Source organism: Patagioenas fasciata, chromosome 14, assembly GCF_037038585.1.
Source record: "Patagioenas fasciata isolate bPatFas1 chromosome 14, bPatFas1.hap1, whole genome shotgun sequence".
Taxonomy (NCBI): Eukaryota; Metazoa; Chordata; class Aves; order Columbiformes; family Columbidae; genus Patagioenas; species Patagioenas fasciata.
This window is the reverse complement of record NC_092533.1, coordinates 3,743,430-3,760,988: the sequence shown is the minus strand read 5'-3', so window position 1 is coordinate 3,760,988 and position 17,559 is coordinate 3,743,430. Positions and strand designations below refer to the sequence as shown.

General features: G+C 63.3%; 1 protein-coding gene across 8 annotated transcripts; it reads left to right on the top strand.

Annotated features, from left to right (window-relative positions):
- The first annotated feature begins 111 nt into the window (after window positions 1–111).
- On the top strand, window positions 112–17,479 carry PDLIM7 (PDZ and LIM domain 7). Of its 8 annotated transcripts, XM_071814658.1 has the most exons (22): window positions 112–242; window positions 1,554–1,660; window positions 4,880–5,031; window positions 5,312–5,342; window positions 6,045–6,154; window positions 8,998–9,152; window positions 9,529–9,565; window positions 10,192–10,230; window positions 10,360–10,514; window positions 10,889–10,925; window positions 11,551–11,589; window positions 11,719–11,873; window positions 12,252–12,288; window positions 12,941–12,979; window positions 13,109–13,263; window positions 13,609–13,645; window positions 14,713–14,771; window positions 14,910–15,144; window positions 15,219–15,399; window positions 15,580–15,700; window positions 16,184–16,299; window positions 16,569–17,479. In XM_071814658.1, exons 2-22 carry the CDS (start codon window positions 1,556–1,558, stop codon window positions 16,653–16,655), a joined length of 2,082 nt encoding a protein of 693 aa, XP_071670759.1. In that variant the 5' UTR covers window positions 112–242; window positions 1,554–1,555; the 3' UTR covers window positions 16,656–17,479. The 8 variants fall into 8 exon arrangements, with proteins under 8 accessions (XP_071670759.1, XP_065705406.1, XP_071670757.1 ...); XM_071814655.1 differs by lacking the exons at window positions 112–242; window positions 1,554–1,660; window positions 4,880–5,031; window positions 5,312–5,342; window positions 6,045–6,154 and adding exons at window positions 8,186–8,723; window positions 8,830–8,868; XM_065849334.2 differs by lacking the exons at window positions 6,045–6,154; window positions 8,998–9,152; window positions 9,529–9,565; ... (7 more) ...; window positions 13,109–13,263; window positions 13,609–13,645 and adding exons at window positions 7,006–7,022; window positions 7,635–7,789; window positions 8,143–8,179.
- The last annotated feature ends 80 nt before the right edge of the window (window positions 17,480–17,559 follow it).

Below are 17,559 nucleotides of genomic sequence, written 5' to 3'. Positions count from 1 at the left end.
CATGGGTAGCTCATCCCTCCCCGCCAGGGGGCGCCGCCGTGCCCGCCCCGGCAGGCAGGCGTACGCAATGATTGGCCGAGCCGTCTTCTGGCTCCGCCCCTCCTCGATCCTATATAAGGCCGGGCCGGGGCTGGAGGAGGCGGTGCCCGAGTTCGAGTCCCACGTCTACCCCCTCCGGCTCCGCTCCCCGCCGAGGCACCGCCCGCTCGGCCCCGCTCCGCCGGGGGCTCGGCCGGCCGCGGGTGAGTGAGTGAGTGAGTGTGGGAGGATCGGGCCGGGGTCTCCGTCCCCGCCCGGAGCGGGGAGTGGGGGCACGGGGGGGATTAGGGTTGGGGCCTGGGTCTGAGGGACGGCGGTTGTTCGGGGCGGAGCAGAGTCTCCGTGGGGAAGATCTGAGCCTAAGGCCGGTGATGCCGTGGGGCAATGCCGGGAGCCCCATGAGGCATGGCCGGTGTCCCCGAGCCCGGGGAAGGGAGGCTGTGTGGGGCGGGATGGGGAGAGGAGGCTGTGGGGGTTCCCGTGGGGCAGGATGAGGAGTGGGGCCGGGGCTGTCCCGTCAGCCGGGCTCTGCTGGGGACCCCCAGCCCCGCGGGGACTGCCCACCCCTCCCGGCCGCCCCGGTCCCGGCGCCTCGCTGGGGCTTGCGCGGCTGCCGGGCGCCGGGAATGCCTGACACGCAGCTTCCCCCGGCCCTCCCGAGCGGGGAACGGGCTGGTGTCGTCTTACACGCCTTATATAGCCCGCACCGGCCCGGGGAGAGCGGGGGCACGCTGGCCCCCAGCCCTGCAGCCTCCGCAGCGTCGTGACTGGGAACCCGCTGTCCCTAGTGAGGGATGCAGAGGACACTGAGCCCCCTGGCAGCGGCAGGAGGAAGGTCCTGGGGGGCTTTAGAGGGACTCGGGAGCTCCTTCCAGGTGAGGGTTGGCCCATCTGCCCAGAGCCTTGGCCGACTGACAGCTGTCAGCAGCCCTGGTGGGCACGGGAGCACCGGGATTCCCTCCCCGCCGAAGCCCCAGCTCTGTGTGCGGAGATGGGCTCGCTCCCAGCTAGCATCTGCTCAGCCGGCTGCCGGAGCGCCAGCCTGGCTGCTCTGCCAAGCGCCTCAGGTGGCATCATGCAGTTCCTGCATGGTTGCTGCTAATTCACCTGGGAAAAACGCTTCTGGTTCCCATCCTGAACCTGCTGCTGCTTCTTTGTGATCTGAAATGGTCTCAGCTTTCAGCAGCATGAGTTTTTGGGCTCCTGCAAGGGAAAGAACATCCTGGCTTTGGGAGAGGGAGAGCAGAGCCCACAAGCTGTGGGTGGCAGTGGGGCTGTGCCTGGCTCCCTGGTGCCAAGCAGTGTTAGCCTGGGCTCCTCGGTTCTGACGCTGCTGGAGGAGATGCTGATGGATTTGGGGTGCGTCTCTAACCACAGTGTAGGATGGTCAGGGTGGAGCTAGTACTGGAAATGTCACCTGCCTCCTCCTGCCCCACTGGGCCCCCTCCTCGCCTGTTCTCCCTGCATTGTTTCCATGTACCCTAATGCCAGGATCACACCCTCTTCCCTTGCAGAGATGGGTGATATGGAATCCTACAAGGTGATGCTGAATGGGCCGGCACCCTGGGGCTTCAGGCTGCAGGGAGGGAAGGATTTCAGCATGCCGCTCTCCATCTCCAGGGTAAGAGAAGCTGAGACCAACAACACCCATCCTTCTCCCACCTCCGCAGGTGGGAGCCACCACGGCTGCGTTTGTGTGGCTGAGGCAGAGCCGTATGGGGGATGTGGATGAGCTGGGGCCCCGGGAGCGCTGCATCCTGCCCCGTCTGGCTCTTGGAGCCTTATCAGCTGTGGTCTGGCACGGGGGTGTTCCGGGCAGGGGACCGCAGATGAAAAATGCTGCACAGCCTCTGCAGAGTCATTCTGGCTGCTTTTGGGGCAGGGGAGGCCCCTTCCGGAGCATGCCCGCTGCAGGGGGAGGGGAGCTGCTCTCACCGTCTCGGAGTGGCGGGTCTGGCTTCCCAGTCTGCACCACAACACCCGGCTCAGCTTCCCAGGACCTGACTTGTGCCCTCCCGCCTTCTCTCCTGCTGCGTGGCTCCCAACGCCGCAGTTGAGCTGGCCCTGAAACGGGCAGGGAGGGGAGGAAGCCTGCGCTGCTGCCTGCAGTGCTGCCTGCATTGGGATGTGTCTCTCTCTACAAAACCAGCTCATTTCTTCAGTGTAAGCAAGAGCCATTTGTGCTGCTAGCTGATTGTGGCTGAGGCACCTGGTGTGAGCTGCATCGGGTGTGATGCTCGTTCAGTCAGAGTCTGGCCCTTGGGCATGTCTGGGTCCCTGTCCCTGGGCAGCCTGGTCCCACGGGTGGGTGCTGGCTGTGGCTCCGGCCACACAATTGCCTTATAAGCCTTGGAATGCAATTGCATTGCCTGTGCTGCTGACGCTCGGGCAGCTGGCACAGAGACGGCTTCTTGAAGGATGGCTTTGCTTGTGGCACCGAGTGCTGCGTGGGGTCCTGCCCCCGGCACAAGCCCAGCACCGTGTGTCTGTCCGGGAAGGTGCGGGTCTCCACAGCACCCCAGCGTGGAGCAGGGACCTTGAGGGCACTGTGCAAGGCTGGAGTCGCCAACGCCGCTGCCCCAGGGCCTGCTGATCTCTGCCGAGCACACAGAGACGGCTTCATCGAGTTTATTCTCTAAAAAATGTTTCTCTTGGCTGCAAGCCAGTGCTTAACAAAGGGTCTGGTCGGATGGAGGAGCCTCCCAGGGCCTAGGGCAGGGGCCTTGTGTAGCAGTGGCCATGCCGTGTGAGCAGTCCAGCACTGTCCTCTGGGCTTGGGCAGCACTGCTGTCCTGGGCAGGGCAGGCAGGAGCAGCGAGGACGTTCCCAGGGGATGCAGCTGGCTTTGAGGGGCTCTCTAATGAGGCTGGGATGTGTGGCAGCCTGGTGTGTGCTTTGTTTCTTGGGTGTGTCCATCGCTGTGACACTGCTGACCGAGCTGCAAGACCACTTCAGATCAGTGGTCACGCAAAAGAGGTGCCGCCCTGGTCCTCTGCACACACACCTCCCGTGGCAAGGGGCTCTGCTGGGATCCTGACACCTTGGCCAGGTGGGCTGTGAGACCAAGAGCCTGAGCTGCTTGTGGTGGAGCTGGGGTAAGGGCTGTTGTCTGGAGAGCTGGATGCTGTGTGGTGCATCCCGGTGTCTGCCAACTGGGGAAGAGGACAGACCCTCGGTTCTGCAGGTGGGAAGGTGCTGGGGGATGCTGCCTGAGCCCTTGTTCAGGCACCTGACTCCCCTCCGTGCTGGGTGATTGTCTGGGGTGTCCAAGCCCTGGGCAGGGGCAGCCGGTGGGCACCTCGCTGGGTGCGGTGACAGAGGCACGGGGAACAAAGAGCTAGCTGGGCGGAGAGGGGAGGAAGGAAGCCTTGGTTAGTGGGGCTGGGTGGGAAGCCGGAGGCCTGGCACTGCTGTGGCTCCTGGCACCTGCCGAAGGGGTTTCCTGGCATGCTGGTGTGGAGGGGGAAGGACAGCACAGCTGGGCTGGGTGCGGTGGCGTGACGCAGCCTGCTGTGCTCCCCCCTTCCCAGGCAGCTGGGTGAAAGCTTCTCCCAGCTCCCGCTCCTGCCTCCAAACCCACACAGCCGCCCTGCGCCTTCCTCAGCCCTCCAGGGCAGCAAGCCGGGGCTTGCAGGAGCATGGCCAGCAGCTGGCCGGCGCCACTTGCCGCCCGGGGCACCCTCCCATGCTGGGCAGGAGGAGTGGGTGCTGGGCAGCATGGGGACACCAAAGGGAGTACCCGCGTCCTCCTGGGGATGGCAGCGAGATGCAGGTGGAGACGGGGTGCATCCAGCCCAAGTGTGGGGTTTGGCCTCGCATGGGGGAGCGTGGCTGTGGGGCGAGCCGGGCCCTGCACACGGGCGAGGAGGAGCCAGGGCTCAGCGGCAGGGATTTTTCAGCCCTCTGATGGTGCTGGGAATCTGGCTCGCTCCTTTTATGTTCATGTCGAACAGGACTTGAGGAAATACTTGGTCCGGGTCCAAACGCCTCAAGTTCTTCCATGCTGAAGGAGCAGGAATGGCTGCAGTCTGCCCACGTCTGTCTGTCTGTCAGTGCCTGGGAGCTGCATGTGGTGCTTGGGACCTTCATCTGTGCATCCCCGGAGGGAGGGGAGGGCAGCCTGTGCTTGCCGGCACAGGGCTGACGTGGAGCCGTGCTGGGGGCAAGATGCGTCTCCAGCACCGTGGCCGGGCAGGGGAGCCCATGGCCGTGCTCCTGGGTGCCCCGGCGGGGCAAGGGCTGGGGGAGCGGCGTGGGTGAGGGCGGGTGTCTCCCTGCCCTGGGGGGGATCCTGCTCCTCTGCGGGGATGAGGTAACGTCTGTGCCTGCCGGCACTGCAAGGGGAAGGGTTTGGGAGCGGGGGCGGCTGTGGGAGCGCTCAGGGATGCCCCCCCTGCACACCCCCAGGCGGAGGGCTGGAAATGCCTGTGGTTCTCAGTGAGGCGTGGGCTGCCTGACAGCCCTGACTCACCCCAGGGCTGTGGGGATGGCTCCGAGGGGCGGCCGGGCCTCCTGCCGAGGCTGAGCCAGCGCCTCCTCCGCTGTTTGACATCGACAAGGCCCGGTGCGCTGGTGGGGACTGCAGCCGTGCCAGAGGGCAGGGGCTGCGCAGCGCTGAGCCCACTGCTGCTCCCAGCTAATGTGCTGGGAAACACAGGGTGACCCATGGGTCCCCACCTCCCCCTGGGTCAGGCCTTTGTGTGTGTCCTGTGCCAGGCTGGGCCTTGCATGAAGGGCCCTGGGCTCTGGCAGACCCCTGCCCTTGTGGGGATGAGGATGTCCCTCCGCTCCCGTGTTGCCGCTCGGCCAGCCCGGCTCTCCCTGACTCTCTGTCCTGCAGCTGACGCCGGGCGGGAAGGCGGCCCAGGCCGGCGTGGGAGTGGGCGATTGGGTGCTGTACATCGACGGGGAGAACACCAGCTCCATGACGCACATCGAGGCCCAGAACAGGATCCGCGCCTGCGGGGACAGGCTCTGCCTTACCCTCAGCAGGTAGGGTTCAGGGGTCCTGCAGACCTGGGCTTGGAGCAGAGCCAGGGCTCTCTGCCTAGGGACGTATCCTTGCTCAGAGCCTTGCAGCCCCTGGCTGGGTCCAAGGGCTCTGCTTGGCTGGATGAGGCTTAGCCTGGCTGCCAGCTCTCGCCTGCGAGCCACGAGGCAGTGCCAGCCGGCCATGGCTCCTCTCGGGCAGGTGCTGCATCCCTGGGCTACCAGCGTCTCGGTGGTGGCTGGGCCAGTTCCAGCACCTGCCCGGCTATCTCCTCTCTTGCAGAGCCCAGAACCACCTGGGGAAGCCGCAGAAGGTACGTGTCGCTCCTGGCGCTGCAGCGGCAGCTCAGCCTTGTCTCAGGGGAGGGGAATCTCTGAGTGTAGATGGGCAAACAGACTTTGTTCTTGGGGCCCACAGGTTTCTGGGGGAGTGGGGTGTGTTTGGAGGGCTGGAAAACTCCCTGCTGGAGGAGCAGCTCTGACCTCTGGCACTGCAGGGGATCAGAGGTAGCAGGGTCTGCTGGCGGGTGGCCAGCCCCGGCTGCAGCCTGTCTGTGTCCCACCGGTGCTGGGTGTGGGCAGGGGTGCAGAGGGGCTGATGTGGGGGGGAGGCTGAGCAGCTGCAGCACAGCCTGGGGCCCCGTGTTTGCCAGTGCTGGGAGTGCCCTGGCACAGGGAGGCAGGGCTGGGCGCAGTGACTGGTGGCTCCTGACCAGAAGCCACCTGCATGTGTTCAGCTTTGTACCGCGGGGTTGTGATTGGTGCGTGTGCATGCACTGCCCTGCTGTGGGCAGCAGTGAGTGTCTGGGGTACTGAGTAATCCTGCAACAACCCTTGGGCCGGGCTTGTGACCTGCTGTTGCTGGGCTGAGTGCCCTGCAGAGAGGTGCCAGCCTGGCAGAGCCCAGTGTCCAAGGTGCATGTGCTGTCCAGCTTTCCTACCTGGCTGCCTGCTGTGCTGCCCCTTGCATGCTGCTTGACGTGTGAGCCCGTGTCTGTGTGTTTTGTCTTGCTCAGGACTCACTCCCCTGCTCTGAACCCCTGAAATATAACTTCGCTCCCAGCACTGCCCTCAACAAAACAGCTCGGCCCTTTGGGGCCAGCTCACCTCCGAATCTACGGCCCGGGCTGGTGACGAAACCCGTGACGTACGCACCCCTGGCGCCTACCTGCACCCCCCAGCACAATGGGTATGTTGCTGTCCGTCCTGCTCCCTGAGGATCGGGGGAGCCCCGCTGCCTGGCCCTGCTGCGCCCTGCATGCCAGGCACCCATGGGTGGGAGTGGGTGACAGTGCCCGTGCTGGGGTCCCCTGATGGCTGGTGCTCAGGTGGCACAACAGGACTGTCATGTGAGGACACACGGCCATGCGCATGCTGGTCCCTTGCCTGGGGCTGTGTCAGCCTGTGGGGAGCCCTGTGGGGCATGGCACGGCGGTCATAGCAGCACACTCGCTGGCGTCTGTGGTGGCAGGGGGGCGGTGACTGTGTTGTGGCCGCCAGCTGGCACCTGCCCAAGGATGTCCCACAGGTCCCCTGGCTGCCGGGCTGGGCCGGGCAAAGGGAAGCCCCGGAGCCCTGCACAGCACCGTCCTTGCTCTGCTCACAGGGAAGGAGCTCCCACCTCCGCAGGCTGCCCACCTGGCTGCTGCGTGCCAGTAGCTGCCAGTCCCTGCCTCTCTTGCCAGGAGCTGCCACAGTGCCCCGACACTGGGTGGTGGGGAGGGCTGAGTATTGGGGTGCCCTGGGCACCCAGGCCTGTTCTGCGGGGCTGGGGGAGGCATGCTTGGATCTGTCTGTGTATGCCCCTGCTGCCCAGTGTGCTCCCAGCCCTGGGCAAGCTGGCTGTGGGTCTCAGGGGCAGATGGACTGGTGCAGGCCATAGGAGAGCTCTAGAAACTTCTTGGGTGCTGTGGGTCTAATTTCACCTTCCTTTTTCTTTCTTTCTCTCCTCCCTTTCTCTTTCCCTCTCCCCTACAGGTGCTGAGCCTTGACAAGTCAGTAAGCCTTTTGCCTGTTCTTTCTATCCTCCCTGCATGCCTCTTCCCTGCTAATGCCCCCTTCTCGGGGGCAGGGCCAGCCCAGGGACCAGCAGCACACCTGCTCTGCCTGCAACAGTGGGTCAGTGCTGGCAGCAGCTGTCCCTGGCCTGACCGGGAGCGCTGCCTGTCTGCTGGGGCCCTGGAGTGTCTTCATGTGTGGTCACTTCTCTCCTCCCTGAGATGTGGCTCGGCTGGGCAAGGGCTGCCAGGCTGTGCCGGGTACCCTGCCTGGTGCCACGCGGGTGTTTGGCATTGCCACTGGCAGCGTAGGTCTTCACTGGGCTCTCATGCAGCTTTAGAGCTGGTGATTTTTGACCTTATTCTTGCCCTATCCTTTCCCCTTCTGACCTCTTGGTACAGTCTCAAACTGCCAGCAATGGATGGTCGGGCCTTAATGGGCCCTTTCTACATGGAGGAAGTGTATGGGGTGTGGGGAGTAAGGCAATATGTGGGTATCTCAGGTACTGGTGTGCTGTGGGTTCTGTGCTTGAGAAGGTGTGGGGCAGCCCCCGGGAGATGATGCTGTGGGGATCCGTCCAATTTGACAGATGACTCTGTCACTCATAGGCAGCCTCCACAGCCACTGGCATCCCCCAGCACCCCCACGTATGACCCTGTGAAGTTGCAGCTGATAGAGAACGCTGTGGACTGGCAGCCCCGCATCGGGAGAACCCAGTCGCGCTCCTTCCACAAACTGGCCCGACTGACGGGCACAGACAGCAGTAAGTTCCCGCAGGGCTCAGCGCTGCGTGGCTGCCTGGGGGTGCCCGGCTTTGCCGGGCCGAGTGGAGCTGGGTGAAGGCCGTGGTGCGTTGTGGCACTGGAGTGTTAGTTTGACCATGTGTGTCCCATCCTTGAGTGTCTGAGCTGTTGGGAGCTGACCGGGGCTGTGTGTGGGTCATGGTGGTGCCGCTGGGCTGGGCCGTGCTCTGCCCTATGGCCGGGCAGGGCTGAGTATTGGGGCAGGAGGGCTGTTGGAGGAGAGGTCAATTTTTCCTTCCTTTCCCATCCTGTCTCTTGGCCATGGTTGCCGTAGACTGACTCTGTCTCCTCATTTCTTTCCTGCTGCGCTCAGTGGAGGATCATGAGGATGAGCTTGATGCAAAGCCCAGGTAAGGGATGTGGGAGCAGCAGAAGCCGCAGGGCTGCATGTCCCGGGCTCAGCCCATGAGACAGTTTTGCACTCGCTGCTTGTGATGAGTCCAGGCAAGCTCTAAATCTTCTTGCTGTTTCTTCTCACCACTTCTCCTCCTCCTTGTTCTCTCTCTGTCCTCTCCCTGTCCCCAGAGCCAAGCTGTTGGTGCAGCCACAGAGCCTGCCCTGTGCTCACCCCCCGATGGTCACAGCTAGTGCTCAGCAACTGCTCTGACTGTCACCTTGGGAGGGTCCTGCCCAGCCCCCGGCTGCCAGCCCGGCTGTCCCCAAATGGGGTGTCCGTGTGATAGATGTGCTGGGCAGGACCCGCTGGTCACCGCTGGCACTGAGCTGGGGAGTGCGAGCTGCAGTGATGCTTCTTGAGGAAACGGGATGTGGAGGAGGCTGTGGGCACTGGCAACACCTTGCTGGGGGTGTTGGGAGGTGCTGGGCAGTGCCTGGACCTGGGGCACGATGTCCCGTGAGCCTGGCGTGGGGCTCCAGGCGTCCAGGCAGAGCTGGGTGAGTGTCGCTGGCTTCTATATGGGGCTGGGGGTGTGTACAGGTGGTTTATCTGAGCCATGGGTCACACACTTACTGTTGTGCTGCCGATTTTCTGACAATGCAGGGACACCTGTATATCTTTCGGGGGCACGGTGGAGCAGTGGTGAGTGCTGGGGTCTGACAAGGGACTTGGTGTGTGTGATGGCACATATGGAGTTGCTGCCCTGCGCCGTGGTGCTGGGCAGGGTGCATGCAGGGTGCTGGCTGAGCACCTGCCCTCTGTCCCTCGCAGGCAGCCCTCGCAGCCGCCGGAGCCCCCCAGCACCCCCGTGTGCGACCCCGGGAAGCTGCGGCTGATGGAGGACGCTGTGGACTGGCAGCCCCGCACCGGGACCTCCCAGTCGCGCTCCTTCCGCAAACTGGCCCGGCTGACGGGCACAGACGGCAGTAAGTTCCCGCAGGGCTCAGCGCTGCGTGGCTGCCCAGGGGTGCCCGGCTTTGCCGGGCCGAGTGGAGCTGGATGAAGGCTGTGGTACATTTTGGCACTGGAGTGTTAGTTTGGGCCACGGTGTCCCGTCCTGGTGTGGATGAGCTATTGGGATCTTCCCAGGGCTGTGTGTGGCTCATGGTGGTGCCGCTGGGCTGGGCCGTGCTCTGCCCCATGGCCGGGCAGGGTTGAGTTTTGGGGCAGGAGGGCAGCGGGAGGAGTGGTCTGTCTTTGCTTCCTTTCCCTTTCTTTTCCTTCCTTTCCCATCCTGCTTCCCATGAGCCTTGGTTGCCACAGACTGACCCTGTCTCCTTGTTTCTCTCCTGCTTTGCTCAGTGGAGGATCATGAGGATGAGCTTGTTTCAAAGCCCAGGTAAGGGGTGTGAGAGCAGCAGGAGCCATGGGGCTGTACGTCCCGGGCTCAGCCCACGAGTCTGCTTTGCATTCACTGCTGCTGATGATCCCAAGCCAGCACTTTGTCCTGTTGCTATTTTTTCTCTCTCCTCCTCCTCTGTCCTCCCTTTCTCTCTCTGTCCTCTCCCTGTCCCCAGAGCCGAACTGTTGGTGCAGCCACAGAGCCCAGCGATTGCTCAGCAACTGCTCTGACCATCAACTCAGGAGGGTCCTGCCCAGCCCCTGGCTGCCAGCCCAGCTGTCCCCAATTCGGGTGTCCATGTAAAAGATGTGCTGGGCAGGACCCGCTGGTCACCGCTGGCACTGAGCTGGGGAGTGCAAGCTGCACTGTTGCTTCTTGAGCAAACGGGATGTGGAGGAGGCTGTGGGCACTGGCAACACCTTGCTGGGGGTATTGGGGGCTGCTGGGCAGTGCCTGGACCTGGGGCACAATGTCCCGTGAGCCTGGCGTGGGGCTCCAGGAGTCCGGGCAGAGCTGCGTGAGTGTCGCTGGCTTCTCTGTGGGGCTGGGGGTGTGTACAGGGGGGTTGTCTCAGCCGTGGGTCACCCACTGACTTTTCCGCCGCCTTTTTTCCAACACCACAGGGATGCTCGTGGGTCTGTCGGGGGCACGGTGGAGCAGTGGTGAGTGCCGGGGTCTGGCATGGGACTTGGTGTGTGTGATGGCGCATTTGGAGTTGCTGCCCTGCGCCGTGGTGCTGGGCAGGGTGCCTGCAGGGTGCTGGCTGAGCACCTGCCCTCTGTCCCTCACAGGCAGCCCTCGCAGCCACCGGAGCCCCCCAGCACCCCCGTGTGCGACCCCGGGAAGCTGCGGCTGATGGAGGACGCTGTGGACTGGCAGCCCCGCACCGGGACCTCCCAGTCGCGCTCCTTCCGCAAACTGGCCCGGCTGACAGGCACAGACGGCAGTAAGTTCCCGCAGGGCTCAGCGCTGCGTGGCTGCCTGGGGGTGCCCAGCTTTGCCGGGCGAGTGAAGCTGGATGAAAGTCGTGGTGCATTGTGGCACTGGATTGTTAGTTTTGGCCATGGTGTCCCGTCCGGTGTGGCTGAGCCATAGGGATCTTCCCAGGGCTGTGTGTGGCTCATGGTGGTGCCGCTGGGCTGGGCCGTGCTCTGCCCCATGGCTGGGCAGGGTTGAGTTTTGGGGCAGGAGGGCAGCGGGAGGAGTGGTCTGTCTTTGCTTCGTTTCCCGTTCTTTTCCTTCCTTTCCCATCCTGCTTCCCATGAGCCTTGATTGCCACAGACTGACCCTGTCTCCTTGTTTCTCTCCTGCTTTGCTCAGTGGAGGATCATGAGGATGAGCTTGTTTCAAAGCCCAGGTAAGGGGAGTGGGAGCAGCAGAAGCCATGGGGCTGTACGTCCCGGGCTCATCCCACAAGTCTGCTTTGCATTCACTGCTGCTGATGATCCCAAGCCAGCACTTTGTCCTGTTGCTATTTTTTCTCTCTCCTCCTCCTCTGTCCTCCCTTTCTCTCTCTGTCCTCTCCCTGTCCCCAGAGCTGAACTGTGGTGCAGCCACAGAGCCCAGCGATTGCTCAGCAACTGCTCTGACCATCAACTCAGGAGGGTCCTGCCCAGCCCCCGGCTGCCAGCCCAGCTGTCCCCAATTTGGGTGTCCATGTAAAAGATGTGCTGGGCAGGACCCACTGGTCACCGCTGGCACTGAGCTGGGGAGTGCGAGCTGCAGTGATGCTTCTTGAGGAAACGGGATGTGGAGGAGGCTGTGGGCACTGGCAACATCTTGCTGGGGGTGTTGGAAGGTGCTGGGCAGTGCCTGGACCTGGGGCACGATGTCCCGTGAGCCTGGCGCGGGGCTCCAGGCGTCCGGGCAGAGCTGGGTGAGTGTCGCTGGCTTCTCTGTGGGGCTGGGGGTGTGTACAGGTGGGTTATCTGAGCCATGGGTCACACACTTACCATTGTGCTGCCGATTTTCTGACAATGCAGGGACACCTGTAGATCTTTCGGGGGCACGGTGGAGCAGTGGTGAGTGCCGGGATCTGGCGTGGGAGTTGGTGTGTGTGATGGCGCATTTGGAGTTGCTGCCCTGCGCCGTGGTGCTGGGCAGGGTGCCTGCAGGGTGCTGGCTGAGCACCTGCCCTCTGTCCCTCACAGGCAGCCCTCGCAGCCGCCGGAGCCCCCCAGCACCCCCGTGTGCGACCCCGGGAAGCTGCGGCTGATGGAGGACGCTGTGGACTGGCAGCCCCGCACCGGGACCTCCCAGTCACTCTCCTTCCGCAAACTGGCCCGGCTGACGGGCACAGACGGCAGTAAGTTCCCGCAGGGCTCAGCGCTGCGTGGCTGCCCAGGGGTGCCCGGCTTTACTGGACTTAGTGGAGCTGGATGAAGGCTGTGGTGCATTTTGGCACTGGAGTGTTGGTTTTGGCCATGGTGTTCCGTCCTGGTGTGGATGAGCCGTTGGGATCTGCCCAGGGCTGTGTGTGGGTCATGGTGTGGTGCTGCTGGGCTGGGCTGTGCTCTGCCCCATGGCTGGGCAGGGCTGAATTTTGGGGCAGGAGGGCTGTGGGAGGAGAGGTCAGTTTTTCCTTCCTTTCCCTTCCCTTCCCTTCCTCTCCATTCCTGCTTCCCATGGGCCTTGATTGCCACAGACTGACCCTGTCTCCTTGTTTCTCTCCTGCTTTGCTCAGTGGAGGATCATGAGGATGAGCTTGTTTCAAAGCCCAGGTAAGGGGTGTGAGAGCAGCAGGAGCCATGGGGCTGCATGTCCCGGGCTCAGCCCATGAGTCAGCTTTGCACTCACTGCCTATGATGACTTCAGGCCAGCTCTTTGTCCTGTTGCTGATTTTTCTCTCTCTTCCTCTTCTGTCCTCCTGTTCTCTCCCTGTTCTCTCCCTGCCCCCAGAGCTGAGCTGTTGGTGCAGCTGCAGAACCTGCCCTGTGCTCACCCCTGATGGGCACAGCCAGTGCTCAGCAACTGCTCTGACTGTCACCTTGGGAGGGTCCTGCCCAGCCCCCGGCTGCCAGCCCAGCTGTCCCCAAATGGGGTGTCCGTGTGATAGATGTGCTGGGCAGGACCCGCTGGTCACCGCTGGCACTGAGCTGGGGAGTGCGAGCTGCACTGTTGCTTCTTGAGCAAACGGGATGTGGAGGAGGCTGTGGGCACTGGCAACACCTTGCTAGGGGTGTTGGGAGGTGCTGGGCAGTGCCTGGACCTGGGGCACAATGTCCCGTGAGCCTGGCGTCGGGCTCCAGGAGTCCGGGCAGAGCTGCGTGAGTGTCGCTGGCTTCTCTGTGGGGCTGGGGGTGTGTACAGGGGGGTTGTCTCAGCCGTGGGTCACCCACTGACTTTTGCGCCGCCGTTTTTCCAACACCACAGGGATGCTCGTGGGTCTGTCGGGGGGACGGTGGAGCAGTGGTGAGTGCCGGGGTCTGGCATGGGACTTGGTGTGTGTGATGGTGCATTTGGAGTCACTGCCCAGTGCCGTGGTGCTGGGCAGGGTGCATGCAGGGTGCTGGCTGAGCACCTGCCCTCTGTCCCTCGCAGGCAGCCCTCGCAGCCGCCGGAGCCCCCCAGCACCCCCGTGTGCGACCCCGGGAAGCTGCGGCTGATGGAGGACGCTGTGGACTGGCAGCCCCGCACCGGGACCTCCCAGTCGCGCTCCTTCCGCAAACTGGCCCGGCTGACGGGTACAGACGGCAGTAAGTTCCCGCAGGGCTCAGCGCTGCGTGGCTGCCCAGGGGTGCCCGGCTTTGCCGGGCTGAGTGGAGCTGGATGAAGGCTGTGGTGTGCTGTGGCACTGGAGTGTTGGTTTTGGCCTCGGTGTCCCGTCCTGTGGTGTCTGAGCCATTGGGAGCCACCTGAGGCTGCGTGTGCGTCGTGGTGGTGCCGCTGATCGGGACTGTGCTCTGCCCCATGGCCGGGCAGGGCTGAATTTTGGGGCAGGTGGAGAGGTCGGTTTTTCCTTTCCCTTCCTGCTGTCTCTGGGTCTCAGTTGCTGCAGACTGACTGACTCTGTCTCCTCATTTCTTTCCTGCTGCGCTCAGTGGAGGATCGTGATGATGTGTTTTTTAAAAAGCCCAGGTAAGCGGTGTGGGAGCAGCAGCAGGAGCCGTGTGGCTGCACATCCCAGGCAGGACTCTGGGCACTGCTGACTCTGAGCTGGGGATGTCAAGCTGTGCTGTGGTTTCCTGGACAGAGCGGGTGGCATTGGGAAAAGCTGGCTGTGGTTGTTGTGATGTCCGTCAGTACCTGCACATGGAGTGTGATGCCCCGTGAGCCTGTTGTGGGGGCGCGGGGCGGCCAGGAAGACCTGAGTGAGTGTCACCGGCTTCTCCACGAGTGTCAGGCCCTGCGTGGAGGCAGCAAAGGGACCCAGGACTGGGGGGATCATTCTGTGCCCTGTGCAGCCAGGCAGGATTGTGCACAGCTCCTCTTTTGCCTTCAGCTCCCCGTGATGCCTCTTGCCCTCGCACTGTGACCGCTGTGTCCCAGCTCTGCCCCATTTGCTCTGTCACAAATAAATGCTCTGGTATTTGTAGCCATCTCTTCCTCGCCTTTGCTGTGGAGAGGCACAGAGTCACCAGCTCTCCTTCTGTCACTGTCCCCTATCTTGGGTGGGCTATGTGGCTCTGGCCCTGGCTTGCCCTGCCTGTTTCCACACCTGATGTGCCAGCAGCCTGCCGGGGGGGCACAGCCCTTGCCCCTGCCAGGACCAGCCTGGCCCTGCCTACCTGGCAGGGATGGTAGAGCCCTGTCTGTCCAGGCCCTGGGGTTCCCTGTGTGGGGTCAGATCCAAGCTCCTCTGCATCCCAGTGGGGCTGGGGGTGACCATCGTGTGAGCGGGCAGCTGGAGGCCCTGCTCAACCTGGAGCAGCGTAGAGCTGGGTGTGGGGCCCTGGCAGCCCTGTGCTCCCTCCTTCCACTCCCCAGACCACTGCGATGGCTTCCAAAGACCCCGGGGCCACTGTGTCTCTGCAGGGCTGAAGGCGCTTGGCTTGTTCCCCCACCACCAAACTAGCTACTGGCTGAGCACGGGAGCTTGGCCAGCTCCTGCCTGCTTGTTGGGTGGGGGAGCCCTGCCTGTGCCCACAGACCTGCTGGGCAGAGGGGACGAGTGGGGCAGACTGGATTAACTGCTTGTTCTGTAGCCAGGTCTCCGTGCTTGACCCATCCCCAGGAGCAGCGATGAAGACGGAGCCGGGACTGGGTGAGTAAAGCATTTCCTCTGGGCTCAGGGGGTGAGGTGCAGGGATGCCAGGGGATGTTGCTTGCCCAGCCCTGGGTGCTGGGAGGGGGCTACCGAGGGATCAGGTGCACTGTCCTGGAGACTTTCATGTGCGTGCAGCCCCCAGGACCCCCACCGCCACCCCTGGCCCTGCCAGCCGCCCACCCTGGGCTGTGGACCCTTCGTTTGCTGAGCGCTACGCACCAGACAAGACGAGCACGGTGGTGAGCAAGCACAGCCAGCCAGCCACACCGACCCCCATGCAGAACCGCAGCTCCATCGTGCAGGCGGCGCAGCAGAGCCCCGAGGGGCCCGGACGCACACCCCTCTGCTACAAGTGCAACAAGGTCATCAGGTGAGCCCTGGCCACCGCTGCCACCGTGCCAGTGTCCTGGGCTCCAGCATGGCTGATGTGGCTCTGTCCTGCAGGGGACGCTACCTCGTGGCTTTGGGACATTATTACCACCCCGAGGAGTTCATCTGCTGCCAGTGCAGGAAGGTACTGGATGAGGGCGGCTTCTTCGAGGAGAAAGGCTCCATCTTCTGTCCCAAGTGCTATGACACGCGCTATGCACCCAGCTGTGCCAAGTGCAAGAAGAAGATCACTGGGGTGAGTGTCCCTCTGCTTGCTCCACACCTCCTGTCCCTGCTTATCTGCTGGTCCCCAGCTCTGTCCCATCCTATCCTGTTCTAATCCCCAGGGATCCCTTGTCCCTTTCTGCCCTGGGAGGAGGGAGTTCCCCATGGTGCAGGGCGGTCCTGCCCCTGGCTGACAGCAGTTCCCCTCCAGGAGGTGATGCATGCGCTGAAGATGACCTGGCACGTGCAGTGCTTCACCTGTGCTGCCTGCAAAACTCCCATCCGCAACCGTGCCTTCTACATGGAGGAGGGACAGCCCTACTGTGAGAGAGGTAGGACCTGAGAGCACCATGTGCCACCCTACATGGCCCTGGGGGCACCAGGAACTGTTTGGGTTCAGCATGTGCCCATGGGAGTGGGGGGTGAGTGGCCCTGTGATATGGGACTCTCCCCAGGCCATGGGGAAGGCAGTGACCCCCCTCCTGTAGCCCAGAGCCCTCCATCCCGGTCCTCTCTGGCTGCTGGGTAGTGCCATCGTTCCTGTGTTGCCATGGTGATGATGGAGGATGTACATCAAAGGCGAATGCTGCATCCTGGGAGATGAGGTTTGCCTCCTCCCTGCGGCCTGGTGGCAACCAGGGCCACTGTGTGCAGCACAGGCATCTCGTCTGGGTGTCTTGGGCGTTGTTCCCCTGGGGCTGGCAGTGAGTTGTCTGCAGGCTGTCCCTGTGGGATCTTGGCTATGCTGCAGCCCAACTCGCCTGAGACAAGGGGCTGCAGTGCTGGGGAATGCTGACCTCTGCCTCTTCTCACAGACTATGAGAAGATGTTTGGTACCAAGTGCCGTGGCTGCGACTTCAAGATTGACGCTGGGGACCGGTTCCTGGAGGCGCTGGGGTTCAGCTGGCATGACACTTGCTTCGTCTGTGCGGTGAGCCCTGTGCCTTCCTCCCCAGCTTCTGGTGGTGCCGTGGCTCTCCCCAGCAGTCATTCCCTGCGTGGGGTACACGATCAGCGTGGGGTCCTTGCTGCTATGAGGTTTTCCCCACTTGTCTCTGTGCTGGTGGCTCGGACTCCTGCTCTGAGCATGCTGCTCCTTGGCATCTGTGTGATGCTGGTGTTGAGCCCTGAGTTGTGCTGGGGGGACCTTGGGTCTGGCTCAGCCCCCCTTGACCTGACCACCTGCACTCTCCTCCCCAGATCTGCCAGACCAACCTGGAAGGGAAGACATTCTACTCCAAGAAGGACAAGCCGCTCTGCAAGAGCCATGCTTTCTCCCACGTGTGAGCGGCAGGAGTTCAGCTGTGCCCACGTGTGCCCCTGGCCCTGCATGCTCCTTTCCCCCCACCTGCTGCCCCTAGGGAGCCAGGCTGGGCCTTCACCCCTTCCCCTTGCTCCTGCCTCTCTCCTTGCAGCTTCTGGCCCGGCTCCAGCCTGGGTGGCTGCTTCTGTGCCCACTAGCTGGCCCTAGGAGCCCTAGGGAAGGTCTCCTGCCCCCAAGCCGTGCAGCATTGTGGCTGCAGCTGTGCGGAGGCTGGAGTCGGGGAGGGTCAGTCACAGCAGGGCTGCTCCCGTGCTCGGCTGGGGCCCAGCTGCCTGACAGCTCAGTGTCAGGGCAGGAATGCTCCTGACATGTCCATGAACGTGTGAGGACCAGCCCCCCGGCCCCCTTCCACGCTCTCCCCAACCTTCCCCGCTCTCCCCAACCTTCCCCGCTGCCTGCTTAGTGTGTGGGGCTGGAGACCCAGCCCTGCCTGCAGCAACCCCACAGCCATCCTGCAAACTGCTATGGTGGCTTCCTGCCCCGGCTGTGTGTCAGGTGAGGTCTGTGCCTTGTGTCCCCCCACCCAGCTGGCCTGCTGCTCTTCTGGGGCTGGCGTGCGGCAGCACCCCCAGCCCGCCCATGCTGGGGAGCAGGGCAGCGTGTGCTGATGGCCAACTGGCCAGCAGGCTCCCACAAGGCTTGGGAGCAGCTTCCTACCAAAGAGCGCCTGCCACCACCATCCCGGGCCTGTAAATTCCTCTCCCAAACCCACACTCTCCAGTCAGGCTGCCGCTGATGGAGCCACGGTGCTTTTAGTGCCTTTAATAAACACTTCTCTGCGAGTGCCGGCTGTGTCAAAGCCTGCGGTTTCGCCGAGCGAGGTGCGGCCAGCTGTGAAGGTCATGCTCAGCTCTTGCCCTACTCGCC